At 40.0% G+C, this 15,774-nt stretch overlaps 1 protein-coding gene across 3 annotated transcripts in view; it reads left to right on the top strand.

Moving 5' to 3' along the window:
* Positions 1-13,729, top strand: part of mdfi (MyoD family inhibitor) — a 28,454-nt gene extending 14,725 nt beyond the window's left edge. For all 3 annotated transcript variants that reach the window (XM_071494811.1, XM_071494812.1, XM_071494813.1), the window contains exons 4-5: positions 8,695-9,066; positions 9,977-13,729. In XM_071494811.1, the coding sequence (XP_071350912.1) occupies positions 8,695-9,066; positions 9,977-10,230 (626 nt within the window). In that variant the 3' untranslated portion in view covers positions 10,231-13,729. The remainder of the gene's footprint in view (positions 1-8,694; positions 9,067-9,976) is intronic.
* Positions 13,730-15,774: the final 2,045 nt, after the last annotated feature.

The following is a 15,774-nucleotide window of genomic DNA, read 5'->3' as shown; positions in this document are numbered from 1 at the left end:
TCACATTGTCCTGACCTTTAACAAATACATTTGCACACCCTGAAGAAATAGGTCAGGTAATCATACACACAGACAGAAATATCTACATTGTCAGCTAAGTAGGTTAAGTTTCAGATTTTCAAACACTTGAGAGTCTACACCCAAATATCCGCACCTTTCCTCGTCTTTTCCACTTTTCTTTGCTTCTCTGTATTTTATTCTCTGTCTGCCTGTCTTTGTTGAGACTGGATTGTTAGTTGGTATCACCATGACAACGCTAGGTGAGTGTGACTGGCACTGTGGATTTTGCTTCCATTACTCAGTCTCCTCTAATTATTTAAGGTTCACTGGACATCTTGGCATCGGTCAAATAAGACTGAGTCCCCCCAAAGAAGTCTTAGATTTGATCAATGGAGAGCCGAAGTCCTGATGTCACATCAAGGCCTGTTCCACTAACTTCTGTAACTCAGAGCGACCTCGCATTGAGGGTTTCTTTCATTGGCCTCTCTGAAAAAGTAAAATATGTTTCTGGGGTTTACTGGCCATATTCTAAAATACAGTAAATATCAGAATCTTTTGTGTTTTAAACAAAGGTAAACAACGTTTTTTTGGTGAAATGGTGTTTGTTAATGGCCATTTAAAACAAAAATATGATTTTGTTTTTTAAAAACTAACCATCCCTGTCTAGACAATTAAGTAAACCAGTGATGATATAGTTGAGCATCAGGGATATACATGTAAATTTCTGTGTAAATTTGGATTAGGTTTTCCTAGAACCCAGAATTTCTTTCACTGAAGCTCAGTGTTTGATGTCAGTGTTTATTTCATCTGTGAAAGTAGTTTTTTAACCAATCCACCCTAATATTGCTTCTCATTGCTGTAACTTCAAATAGCTTGTTGGCTGTGGCGCTGGAGAGAGGAAATTGCAGATGGAGAGATGAACGTGTCTCAAATTGTGTAAGCTTTATTTACACTCAGCTGTTCAAGTCTAAACTGCTTCCAAAAATCTGCAGCTGTCCAGTCATCACAATCCCCACTGGGTGTAACAGCACCTCACCTCAGTGACACTCCTCAGTTTACTGGTGAGGAGTGTCACAACACCTGAAATTTCTTCTTCCAGACTTATATCACCAACTGCCACCACCCATTTCCCTCCCTCGTATTTCTAGTCCAGTGCTTGTGTGTCAGCCAGAGACAGACTCTCTTTTGCTCTTGTTGATGTGCAGGCGCTCCAGCCCTCTGTATCAAAGCCAAAGGTTACACAAGTACACTATGTCATTACCCCACCGCGTATATTTTTCTTGCTTTCACTCTGCTTTGAAATAAGTAGAATCTCAAGCTAATTCTTAAACTAGTTCTACTATGTCATTTATTCACTTAGAAGACCAAGCTCCACAATAATGACACCCACAAAACTCTAGCTACGTTGTCTCGCTGCTTCACCGCTAACCCAAGAGCGCAGTAAAAATTTTAAATGGTCTAAAGTAGTCTAAATCTGTCCTTCCAGACACTCAAAGAAAAGGAGGGATGGTGTATATGAATGAGATGATAAATGAAAGGAGGAACTGAGGGGTGAGAAGAAGGTTGCGTAAGCAGACATACAGTATAAGCATGTGTGAGAAAACAATGAGCGTTTTTCCTGGAATCCACGGCCAGCCACTGGTGACACGCACAAACACACAAACATGCCCCATCATAATAGCTAGTTTGCGGTAAGTGAAAAACCAGCAGTTCAGTCAGGAAGTGGATAAGTAGGTGAATGCAGTGTGTTTTGAGCTGAGTAGGTGTGTGAATTGTCTGCTCTCTCCATCTATGTTTGTGCCTCTACCTGTCCTGTCTGGTGCACGTGTCTATTTCAGGCCCAGGCTGGAAGACTTAGAGGTGTGGGTCAGATTTTCTTTCTGCCTCTCTCTCTCCGCTTTATTTTACATTCCAATAAAATCTATGAAACCCACCAGCTCCATATGCTTTGCAGCGAGGGTTATGCAACTACAGTAGGGTTGGACAAAATGTACCGTCATGCACACCAGTCCGCACTGGCTTTCCATTTGCCTTTATGTGCCTCCTCCCTTCATCCATAGCTTCCTTCCTCTAAAACTTACACAATCACACATGATCACAGGACTTCAAAAACAAATTCAATGGTGTTAGGTTCTAAAATTAATCACTCTTACAGGTGAGCACAGACATCACAGTATCTGCCTGTTTTGTGTTTGTTAGTGTGAGTTGGTTTGTGTGTTATAAGACACTCTCAGATACAGTCGGTGTCATCTGCAACCAATCAATCATCATGTGTTTCTCTATCTTCGTAACGAGTGTGAGGACTTATTACAAAATAGCTGCGACACAGGTTTGCGGTGAGGTCATGGCTGTGTGACATCTGCGAACGTGTGTGTCAGAGTGTTTGTGAGTGTGATGGTGAGCAAACAGAAGCAAAAACTGAAAATTCCACAGCCTGTATGTTCTGTCTCACAGTGATGACATCAGAGCTGCAGTATGTGTCTGGCTCTGGGCCTATGACGAGCTGTCTGAGAACAATGTGCAGAAAAAGCTGTTAACGTGTGTGTGTCTGTTATGACCTGACACACACACACACACACACACACACACACAAGCACACGCTGCCTGTCAGTGATGTCATGACCACACTGCACTCTTTGACGTCACAGTCACAGCAGGACACACATGTTCACAGATGTTTAACCGCTTACACTCTTTTGGACTCATGAGGAAACAATGACACATGCAATTAATCACTGACAGGATCACAGTAGCTTTTATAACATTTTCCACTTTGTTTATTTTTATCAATTTGAGATATTTTCACCAAATGAGATGAACATAAACGAAATAGAAGACAGACCTTTTTTATGCATGTGCGAATGAGGGCGTGAAAGTGTGATCAAGGGAAATGCTGAGTGAAGCTGTTTGTTATTATCTTGTCACTGGAGGGAAGAAGTGTGCAATGTGTTGTTAGTGGGAAATCTAACAAGATTGTGACACTGCCTTTAAGTAGAGGCCAGTTAACATGCTGAAACCGTTTTCCATCTCTGTTGCTCTGGATTAATTGTCTCTTTCCTTCTCACTCAGACTCTCTCTCTTTCTCTGACTCTCTTCATCTCTTTGTTGGTCACATTTAAACACACAAACTGTACTTAGATAACAGCTGCACAGAGCAGGGTGTTGGAAAGTCCAGCTGTGTCATGTCAGGGGTCATGGGTGGATGAGGTGGTTTCAAGGATTATTGTTGCTGTGTGTCATGTTGTTCTTGCGTGTTCACTGTCTTTTCCTCTTTACCTCATAATATAGCCCTAGTCCTATCCAGATATGTGCACACTGTTTCCATTCATTTGTCAGGTAAAATTCACACAAATGAGTCAAATGTTGCAAAAAAATAAATAGTGAATTAAGTGTTTTTCCGACAGCTGGGTGGAAGTGAATAAATAGTATTTTTGAATGAAAAACACACACACACAAAGAGAAAATTAGAAGTTTTTCCAGAACTTTTGGGTATTAGGTAAGTTGTTGTTGTTCTTTTGCATCAGCTAATGTCATATTTCATATTTTCATGCAAACAAAAAGTGTGCAAATCTAATGTTCCTGCACATCCGTGTTTTTTCTGGTTTAGGAAAGGCTCTGCTGCAAACATGTGCAGGCACGAATACATCAGTCAACTCACATTCAGTCGACCCTTTGAGTGCTGAGACAGTTTTATCATATTCAGGCTTTTGTGTAGGCTTTTGTGTATAAATACTGTAAAGGTGGTTGAGATTTTGTTGTTAATTAGATGTAAGATTATGTTAGCAAGTGATATTTGAGTGGTTTAATAGACTCCTAATTCCTGTATTTTGTGATGTAGCAACAACCTTGAAACTTGACAGTGAGGAAGAAACAAAGAAACCACTGACAAACACATACTGGCAACACAGCATAAATCATTTCTATTATCATGTCATGTCAGGCGATAGACTAAATTTTGTGATTGGTTTATCCATCGTCCAGCATTTCAGGAAATTATTATTTTATGTTTTGTTTTTTTCTTTTGACTGCATACAAATTACAGACTAATTCTGTAATTCACAGTTGATCTGATGTAGAGGCACCTCACACACTCATACATGCATACAGAAAACAGGTCTGGCTTGCCCACCTGCTAAGCCACAACCCCTCTTTCTTGTAAGAATAATATGGTTAATAGGGCTGCTATTTAAGGATAGTTTTGGTTATTTTCAATTTTGTGTGACTGTTAGCAATCACGATGATTGATTGGGTTAAAAAGTTCATCAAATACTTAGCTGAGGCTTTGTCACTCCACTTTGCTAGAAGTGCAGCTCTCTAGTACACCCTCAGGCACCAAAACAAGTTCCAAGAAGTGAATCTCAAACACAATAATAATGGCAATGAAATCAGACCAGCCTATTCTACCTCTGCCTTAAGATTTGTCTGAAGCATAATAGTGGTGCACAGTGCATATTATTATATTGTATGTTCTGAGTATGAACTGCCCACTGGAAAAAAAAACCTTCACATTAGCTTTATATAGTTATAAGTAAAGTGTTGGATTATTTGCAGGCTATTATGAATGACAAATAACAAACATACAATGAACCTAGCAGCACCTACTGGTAATCCATCAAAATTAGCAGTTTTATCCACACAAATAGAATCAATTATTTTTATCAATTTACTTTAATAATTTTAAGCACAAGAAGAATTTGCTTTACATCATTCTTGCTGATGATGAATTCACAAAAACAATGTACAAAAGATGTTTGCTTTAAACACTGTGAGTACAAAAGTAAAGAGCATGCCTGAATGGAAGCATGGGAACTCTGTTCTTTCACTTTTTAAATGACAGTAATCTGTGAACAAAGTGAGTGTCATGTGCATTAACAGCCTAGTCTATGAGCAATGCTACAGTAAAAGGGGATCAAATGGACTTTTATAACTGAAATGATGTAATAAGCATCTCTGGAGGGGTAAAGCTTAATTTGAATGGTGGGATATCGTAAGCTACTTTATAGGTGCCTTAAAATGGCTAAGAACGACTTGAAAGCTGAATAAACATTTATTTTTGGCCAAAGTTGAGTCATGCTTTGTCTGGCTTACACCTCCTTTTGAGGCAGCAGTCCTCAAAATGCTTTCATGTCACTTTTCAGTGTAGTGAGTTGTTGCGTCTAAGCAAGCCTCATTAATGCTGTAGTGTTGGTCAGAGCAATGCAATAGCAGCCAAACATGTGGGAAATCTCACTGAAAACTGTTTTAGATAACATTTTACAACACCAATTTATCATTTTCCCATTTCACAGTTTTAGTGCCTGACACTTAGGCTTTGGGCCACAGTGAAAAACAACACTGACTATACAAGAAAAACCCAGAAGGGAGTCAGAGGGCAAGAAGCTTCAGGGAGATCTGGGTTGATTTTTAGTTAGAAAGAAATGTTCAGAAATGTTTGAGAAGATTTTTGAAATGTTGCGCAAATATTGTGAAACTGAACCATTTTGTGCCACTTAAACTAAGCCCACACAGAGATACTTTGCTTATTTTCTGTTGTGCTTGAGAAAGCACAAAAGCATTTATGCACATGTATTCACATTTGTGCATAGTTAGTAAGGAGGCAGATTTGTGGGCGCATATATCATCCATCCATCCATCCATCCATCTTTTCTCCCTGTGTTGTTTACTTAAATTTTAATATAAAACACATTTGGTCTGATGAAAATGTTACTTCTCTGCAGCTCCATGACTTAACTCTCCTGTCTATAGCTCAGGACTTTCAACTCTTTAACCTACAAAGACAGAGAAACTGCGCCAGAAGAGACGGTCGGATAGAGCAGCTGGAACAGAGACAGACACAGCTCAGTCATTCTGGTGACTCATTCCAGCAGAGGATAAGTAGAGAGAGAGATGAACAGCACTTCTCTGGTCTGGGAGGGAGGTGTGTAAGTACAGGGTAGCTGAGAGACGCCAGGAGAGGAGGAAGAGGTTGAGGGTATGTGAATGGGTGGGTGTGCTGCTGTATTCAGCTGATATGGTGACTCACTCACGCTCACAGGCCAAACACATGTGCACGGACGTACATGGACATACACACATTATTACTACAGGTCACAGGACCCCCAGTAGATTAAACTGCTGTGTTAGTGCCACACACGCACACTCTGCGGTTACCCAGTCTCATCATGTTAATCCCACAGTCATTTGGCTCTTTATTTGCTGTTATTTTTAACTAGCTCCCACTGCTGAATCATTGTGTTTATGAGTCACACCCATGCATCCTCCTGGTCCAAAAATGCACAAGCAGCAGCCCATTTCTTCTACTTTGTTCTCTCTCTTTCTCACTCCATTTTCCCCCTTACTTTCTTGATCTCAGACAAAGGGACCTTGTGTTATTTCTGTGTGTGTGCATGTGCATGACTGTGTGTCCACACGTGTTCTTGCATGCATATATTTGTGTGTGTGAGTGGGCCTAACCTCAAGCTCTGTTTGGAGACAGTCCTGACTCCCCGTCTCTCTCTCTCTCTCTCTCTCTCTCTCTCTCTCTCTCTCTCTGTCTGTCTATCTGCCTGCCAGATCCGCCTATGTACTATGTTCACACACATACACGCACACTAAAAGTATGAATTTCTCAACAGCTCCCAATCCCCTGTAGGACAATATAAAACTAAAAGGAATACTGAAAAAATTGTGCCCCCCTCCTCTCCTCTAATCCCCTTCTTCTCTTACCGACCTACATCCTGGCCAGCTCAGAGTGTTAAGATACAGTATTGTGCAAAAGGTGAAAAGGGAGCGCCCAGAAAGAGAGACACAAAGGGAGTACACAGAAAGGGAGGAGATGGTCTGAGGGAGGCGAAGAGGAAGAGAAAGAGACAGAACACAAGAGAGCAGCAGGTATTGACTTTTGACATACTTTAGCGGAGAAAGTATGGCTCCTTCTCACTCACTCACCCTGCACACGCATGCACACACACACAGGCACACACTGGCCCTGCAGCCTGCCAAACATCTGGAGCAAAGTTAGAAAACGCTGAATGAAAGAATCTTTAATAACACTGGATTGGTTGTGTGACCACGGCCATCAGCCAATCAAAACAGGCCTGGTTGGGTTATCTGTCTCCGAACGGTTATCGAATGGACGCTTTTATTGCCAGTCGTGTTTCATAGCTCGAGCTCAGGACTACGCTCTGTTTGCCTCTCAGTGCAACTGTGTGTGTGTGTGTGTGTCTGTGTGTGTTTATCTGAAGGGAGTTTCTGCTTTGATTTTCTGTATGTCTGTTGTACGCTATGCAGCCCTGTTAAGTATCACCACACCTTTCCACACCATATGCTTTCAGGTCAAGAAAATATTTAGGGCCTCAATAGGATGGTATTAAATACTACCATAATATATAAAAACCAGACTTCCATTTTATTCTTCTTTTCAGGGTGTGTGTTTGGTTTGGCAACGAAGGTGTGCTTTTCTGCCTCCTCCTCTTCAGCAGAGTTGTTAGTACTCTGTACCGCTTGGAGGTAAATTATACCAAGTGGTGCGTAGTGAGCCAAGATTAACAAATGTGCATGTGCTCAAGTGTTTGTGTTTGTAGATACTCCATATTGTTAATTGTATCAAACCTGCATTGTTCCAAGAGACAAAAAACTCCTCTCTTCCTGTCTCACACTCTTCATTTGTCTTGTCTTTTTTTCCTGCAGTCTCTTTCTAGTTGTGTAAGAGTCTAGACAAGTAGGATCAGGGGTCAGCTCAGTAAATACATAGCTCTTCCCATGAGCTATTGCCTTTGGGGTGGGCTTTGTAATTGGACTCAATTTCCCAGGGCCTCCCTCTCATGACGCTGCATCAGCACAAGTATGCACACACACTGAGAGGGGCCTCGGTTGTGCCTCATGGCTATACGCTGATCAGATCAGAAGTTGGTGAGCCTGCTCACACGCATGTACCCACACACACAATATAAACATTTAAATCCCATTAATGTATTTTATTTGAAACTTAAAAACATTGCATCTCTGTCTCTCAAACATTTTAAAGGGGCACTCCAGTGATTCTAGACTTTGATTAGGTTGAAAGACTCACAAGAGACAGATTAAAAAACAGGGTGCAGGGGTCAGTTACCGCCCGCACAGATCACTGGATGCTACAGTCGCCACAGTGCAACTCAGTAGTATCTGTTACTAAACCCACCCTGTCTCCCTCCAAACCTCAAATTCCTAACAAAGGCTTTTTTGTTAAGTTTTTGTTAAATTTTAAGCCCAACCTAAGATGTTCTCAGGATTCTCCAGAGCTATGATGAAAAACAAACAAACAATCAATTAGGTAAATAAACAGAATATATTATATTTATATGTGTATTTACTGCTTTCTGCTTCTCAAATGTGAGGATTTTCTGCTTTTCACTTGTTGTGTCCTTGGGTCTTTGTACTGTTTTTCTCAGAAAATGACTAATTGTATTAAATACAAAACAGATTAATTAATAATGAAGACAAACATCACCGGATGAAAACAGGAACAGCATAGTACAATAAAAGACAACAAATACTATGTCATGGTTATTTTGTCTGCTTCTTTTATTTATATGATTTAATTCAATTCAATTTCATTCATATGTAAACACAGTAAGAGGAACACTCAACACAACTGCACTGATGTTAAGTGAAAAATGAACATTTTTCATTGTCTTCAGCCTGTTGTAAATTAATGTGATTTCTTTCCCTCACCAGCTCAACCAGCAGCCAGATCCACGCCCATCCATCACACCCAGCCATGTCGGACACAGCCCAGCAGCCAACTACGCAACGGAGCCCGGCAGCACTCACACGCACACTCCTCTCACACGCACTGTCCACATCATACGCACACACCGCACACGCATGCACTCCAGTCCAACGGGGTCAGGAACGGGGGCCCTCATGAGCACCCTAAGCTGGGCTCACTCCCAAGAGGTGGTTCATCCACCTCCTCATCTTCTTCAGCGGGACCCAAACACACCAAGAAATTGCAGTCCAACCCCTCCATCACCTCCCAGAGCAGCAAGAGGAGCAAGAGCAGCTCCAAGAGCAACAGCTCCCAGATTCCCACAGAGGCACAGGACGGTGAGATATAGATACTGACAGAGGGGCTGAGGCAGGAGGAGAGGGAGGGATAGGTAGCAAGGTTCAACAACAAGTTTTTTTCCATTTGTCATATCAGAGAAGAAGATCAGATTTACTTTCCCCTGGCATATTTTCTTTGACCAAAACCCAACAAAAAATTGAACTCTCAGTTCAGTTCAGTACTTTTATCCTCTCTAAATCTGTATTGTAAATTGCATTTATAATATTTACCAGCTGCAAATGCCTGAACCAAAAACTGATTAATCTTTAAAACCAAAGGATAAATTCAATGAGCTAGAAACTATCTATGTATTAACCTTGTCATTCCTTCACTCACTCAGACTAGCAGTCCTCTGTCATGGCTTGAGTGGTTGTGTTGACATTTGTGTCTTTAAAAGAAAGCAGGATAGATCCACCGCGCTTGAATTGAACAGTATTTATCATTTTCATCTCAAGGTAACCATTATATTGTGAAAGACTTTCCTTTTCACGAAATTGAATAACCTTAAAAGTACATCATGACTTCTACACGACTAACTCTGATGCAGAGAGCTCGACAAAGAGGAAAGTTGAAATGTGGTTAAGCAGAGAGGTAAACATAACAGGCTTATTACTAAGGGGTATGTGGTAAGATCAGGAATTTGTTTTTTTACTCCCTAATAAAAAGCTAATTTCATAAGTCAGTGTGCTAATGCCATCAGGACATTGGCAGTCCTTAGTCTCTGGACTGGCACTGAGGAAAAATGTTTTCTTGTAAACTAATTACGGCATCATGTCCCATGATTTCTGACCTATCACACTGACTGCAAAGCCAAACTATTTCTGACAAACTCAGTCAGATGTTTTTTGAGTTAACTGTGCTTTATTGACATGATGTTTAAATATGTTTCTGTCTCCCTTCCCCCTCCAGACTGCTGTGTTCACTGTATTCTGGCCTGTCTCTTTTGTGAGTTCCTAACTCTGTGTAACATCATGCTGGACTGTGCCACCTGTGGCTCCTGCGCAGGCGATGACTCATGTTTCTGCTGCTGCTGTGCGTCGGAGGAGTGTGGCGACTGTGACCTGCCCTGCGACATGGACTGTGGCATCATTGACGCCTGCTGTGAGTCTGCAGACTGCCTGGAGATCTGTATGGAGTGCTGCAGCCTCTGCTTCTCCTCCTGAGGCCCCAGCCACCAACACAGGGGCAGAGCAGATGCCTGCTACACACTCCCACAAGCCCAGGAACAACTTCGACCAGCATCTTATCAGAGCTGAGAAGCACTACACGCGGTCTTTGTTGCCTGGGCTCTGTGTTTGACACTATATTGGCTGGCCTAGTTGGCTCCACACTATGTCCAATGTTTCTTACAGGGTTTGCCAAGTAAAAGATGTGACCTAATGCCGAGAGCAGTCACTGGTGAACTCTTCCTCCCTTTATTGATCACATGATGGGACAGTAACTTCCCCTGCTTTGTCTTTGCTGTTGGTCTGTTGCTACACAGCTGGGTGTATGATTTCCAGCTGTGGACCATGAGAGTTTGCCAGGCTGTGCAGAATGTGGACCTGTACCGAACAAGCTATTATTACAATGGAGCCCCTTGTGCTGTCTGAATGACTGAGTTCTCCAAGCATGAAAAATGACCTCCAAAGGCAAATGAGAAAATGGCTCCATTTAACCGGATTTTAGTGTTTCTGTAGATAAGAGCAGCAGCATAATGGGAAAATGGATGCTCAGATCTCAGCAGCAATGTAGTCTGTCCTCCTGTCCTTGGCAAGGTTAAAGTCTTTGAGTCTGATCGCTTACAGTGGCCTTTGCAACACTCGCAGTCCAAGTGGTGGATGTTGAATTCACAGCTGTCTTCATCCTTGATGCAATGTACAAAATAGAGAAAACGATGGTGGCTTGTGGCAATATTACAGATTTTTTTTTTTTTTTTTTTTTGCTAAAATGCATCTTACTTAAAGGACTTGTTTAGAGAAGAATCATCGGAGCGTCAGCATCAGCCTGGAGATGGGTCCCATTAAATGAGTACTGTAAGTGATGAGCATCACAGAGCGAGTGGTTGATAGCATCTGCAGTGGACATATTCTCTAGTCTAACATGTGAAGGGAGAGAGTTCTTAATCAAACGTCTCTCCTCGCTTAATGTTTCATATCGTGTTTACTTTTACATTTTCTCGAGGGGCTTTGACTGCATTCAGTGAATTCCTCCTCGCGTGATTGGTCAGAACTGGTTAAGGACTGGTAGAGGATTGGAAGGCATCATCTCCTTTTTAATACATTTCATTTTCCTTTGTCATTCTAGCTATGTGAACAAAAGGCCTTGGCTTAGCTTAAGGCCTGAATTTTCAAGTAGATTCCTCGCCTTTACCAAATCTCTATTAATCCTTGTTTTGTAGATTTTAGTTAAGATATTTGCATTTCTCCTCTAATGTGAAAATCACATTTCTGTGTTATCAGGTTTTGCCGGGGCTCTCTGTAAAGCAGACATTGCTCAACATCTAATTTAATTCCTTGAGTGAAAACCTTACAACATTATGCCAAGTTAGATCCATATGCTCGTAGTATGAATGGTACGCTTTTGATAACAGGCCCACACTCTCATATGCTCAGATGCATACCTTCTCCAACCCAATACCTCTTGAGATGTCACCTAGATCTGTTGTGCATTTTAAAATGACTTGATACAAATCTCTGTCCTCTCTGATCAAATACTGTTTGTGCAATCCTTTTTCTTGGAAATACCTAAGAGTTTTCCTCTAACTGGACCTTGGTTTCTGGACCTATAATTACTTGTACATAGAATGGTTTTTGCTATGCTAATATGGCTGTGGTTGATTAAACCCTATTTTAAGGGCTGAAATCTAACACTGTTGATGATGAATATACACTACAGCCTGATAACACAGAAGCAGAGTTTGCAAGTTTTGGGAATTCAGCTAATAAGATAATATGAATCCTCATGTCTGTTTATATCAGATTGGATATGTTTTATATTTTGGAGCTCAACTGAGACAAAATCCTGGAAAGCCCTGGAAAACAATAAAAGTCTTTAAAGTCCAAATTTATGAAGGGAGAACTGGATTTTATAGTGTTATGTATAGAAATTATAACAATGTCACTTTTTTTGAGTTACAAGATAATTCCAAGGGCAGATTCTGATCATGATGCTTCATCTCAGGAAGTGCTTTCTGTCACCAGACCAACCTTGTCGAAAAAAGAATAGGTGTTCATTGGGATAAATATCTGGGGGATGTGAGAGGTCAGCCCATTGGAGTTACTAAACTAAACACTGCTTCGCTAACGACACTGGTTTGTTAACAACAATCATTGCAAATAATAAAAACGGTTTCGTACCACTGGATTTCAGTTTGTACATTTACATAGCTACAGAGCCAGTAAGTTAATATTAGCATAACTGGTCTCCAATGTTGACAATACCACGGTTACACTGCCAGTGTTAAAATAAACAGTTCACCTCACTAACATGCAAGTTACTTGGTTAAGCAAGCAGGAATATAAATACATATTATCATATGTTTCCTATTGGCTCAGTTTACTACTAAAACAATAGGGTCATTGTTTTTTATCCAACCCAGTTGACATGTTGTTTCCTATCACTTATGACTGTGTACGACCACAACCTCTCTGCAGCTCAAGTTTCAAGATTCCTACCACTCTGCTGCAGCTTCTCACTGGGCTCAAACACAGATTTGATTTTATTTTGCTCAGATTTCTGCTGTAGTTGGAAAAATGAAGTCAACAAAACCTACCTGTGATTCAAAGCACAGCTTTGCATTCTCCTTTTACCGGTATATCATTTAAACATGTCTGGCCCTCCTGCAAGGTTCTAATTTCCAAAGGTAGCTTCACATAGAGTTAAATTATCCTTTTGGACTGTAAAGTGTAGTGAGAGTGTCCAGCAGAGTATCTGTCAATACTAAAGCTAGGTTGTGCTATGCGACATAAATCATATGAAACAACATTTTAATAAGGTCTGGGTTGAAAAACAGTGAACACATCATTTAAATTTAATTTAATGGTATTGGAATAATTTTTTATGACTTAGTCATTAAATACTATTTTATGTCTATACTGAGAAGTGCTGCACAACTCGTGGAGAACCGAGGCAGTCTGGAGGCATAGAAAACACGGATTGGTTGGTCTGGAGATGGAGGACACTGTCTAGACATAGAAAGTCCCCAGATGAACACTGGTCTTGCACTTAGATCATTTTTTGGATTTTAGGGACGATTTGGCAATGTGGATTTGATTGTTTGTACCAGGTAGGCCATCATCTCATTTCCACATGTCTCATGTATTCAGTCAAGCTATCACAGTATACTGGAAGAAAACAGAAAGTTTACGTTCAGTGATTTCTTTGCTCAGTATTGTCAGTATTTTTTGTTAGAATTATCTTGACCACAGAAATTTCTAACTGTTGACTTTTATAGATTTATTATCTTATTACAAGATGGAACTTGGATATTGATTTAAAGGGCTGGCCACCTCTGCCTGTAGTCTGAAAGTTATCCTAGCTCAGCTGAATTTTTACTAGACTGTAGTCCACTATAATGTCATTTTGTTTACAATACCCCCATTTAATGTCAATTTGAATTGCAGTCCTGGAAGTCACATTAAAATCGCTTTGTTTAATACTGAATAAACAATGTGAACTCCAGACTACATGTATCATTATTTCTTTGTTTTCACTTTGGCTCCAAGCTTATTACATTATGGTCTTATTACATTATGATTACGTAAATGCTGCTGTTGTACTGTAGTCTAGTGTAAAACAGAATACTATATACTCTATACAGCACTAACACACTACAAAATGACTCTAATAACAACAAAGAATTATACATATTATTCATCACCTCGACAGCGGAGAATGCATTAGGGTAAATTTGGGTATGGACAGTAGGGACATGTCTCTACCAATGTCAAGGTGCTGCTGAAATTTTCACCCATCTGAAATGATCTTGCCATCTCAACTCCCCTCTGTGCTCAGATCTATGCAGCAAGTATGAGGGGCCAGTTTTGTGTGAAGAAATTAAGTGTAACTAATAGCTGAGCTCAGTACCGATCTTTGGAATTGGTGGGAAAAATATAAACTATGTCCAACGTCTTTCCATGAATGGATCTAGTAAATTAGCCACAGCTTGTTCAACTGATCTGTTAACGTCTGTTAATGTCAGGAATCATTTTAGTCTAAAAATCCTGAGCAACACAGACACATAGACAGGTGAGTTGCGTTGCGTAAACCAACAAAATGAAAGGACAGAGCTACAGACTCTCAGGTGAGGTCTGAAAATGGCTCACAGGAGAGAGTTCTTTCCGGGGGTCTACGGGTGGGCTGGGGTGGGCATTGCCCACCCAGAGCTAAGGCTTGCTCACCCAGAGGAATCATCTGCCCAGCCAATAAAAACTCATTCAAAAATCACAGTTCTAGCTATTTTTTGAGTGTTCATAGTTTTCTGTAATTTTGTCATTGGTCATCAAAAAATGCACTGCTTTCCTATGAAAAGCAACATTTTTGTTGCTGCCCACCCAAACAATACAAATGCCCACCCAAAGATGACATCTTAACACCTCTGGTTCTTTCAGACAGGAGGGTTTTATGCATTTATTCTCTTGAAAGTCTATCACATCAAGATTTTTGACAATAAAAAATGTATATGTATTAATAATAATATTAATATTATTATTATTAATAATAATATTATATAATTAATAATAATAATATTAGTAATAATATTTTTAAATATGTTAAAACATCATGATACAAGTCCAGTTTTAGTCAGGTTATAAGCGCAAACACATAATTCAATTCAGTAAATGGGAGATTTAATGCTGGATAAAATGTCTTTACTACAGAAGAGTCTCACTCCACTCTCATACATAAATTCATTCTTCAAAGTAAGCCACCTCCATCCAGCACTAGTCTTAATTACATTTTTAACAACATGGTGTAATAAAGGAAATATGCACCACATTGTCATACAACCTGTGTCATTTTCTGTCATTACTAGTGTTGTCATATCTTATAAAACAGTGACTCCTAACCAGTGGTACTTGGGTCATTGTTATCATGTGTTATCTTGCTGATCTTTAATTTAGCTATGCTAACCTCAGGTCTAGGTCTAGGCTCCCTCTAGGTACAACAGGCTTATTGCAAAGTTGATAAATGAGTTAATGTGAACATTTTACACCACATGCTGCAATTTAGGGTGAAACACAACTAGTCAGGAAGCAGTCAGCGGAGAAGTTTAAACATATAGTTAAAAGTAAGTAAAGTGCAATATTTATCCAGAGTAATGTAAGTAATTCTGAGCTAAAATATTTGATGGATGGATGGAAATAGTTAAAATAATTTACTGAAAGCAATGGCTAACATTAAACAGTTGCAATAATTAGTGAAAATCGATAAACAACTAAAATAGTTAGCTAAGTCATGGATATAATGAACATTTAAAAAAACAGCCAAAGGTGATGGGTAAACAGTTTATCACTCCAAGTTGTACAAATGCAAACTTGACCAAAACAAACAAACTATTGTCAGTTCACAACTGTATGAAAAAATATTGTAATACAATCTATTACAATTAACACTGCAAAGTAACATCCATCATCCTATCAAATGAACATATTCGAAAGGTGACAGGTGATGTCAGCTCATCTTGGGGCTTGTGAGGGTACGTCAGACAAAAAGGTTGGGAGCTG

Source organism: Trachinotus anak, unplaced genomic scaffold (genome assembly GCF_046630095.1).
Source record: "Trachinotus anak isolate AG129_WGS33_773 ecotype Australia unplaced genomic scaffold, CSIRO_AGI_Tana_v1 ptg000013l, whole genome shotgun sequence".
In the NCBI taxonomy this organism is placed as follows: domain Eukaryota; kingdom Metazoa; phylum Chordata; class Actinopteri; order Carangiformes; family Carangidae; genus Trachinotus; species Trachinotus anak.
Note: the sequence above shows the minus strand (reverse complement) of the source record. Positions and strands in the feature narration are given on the sequence as shown.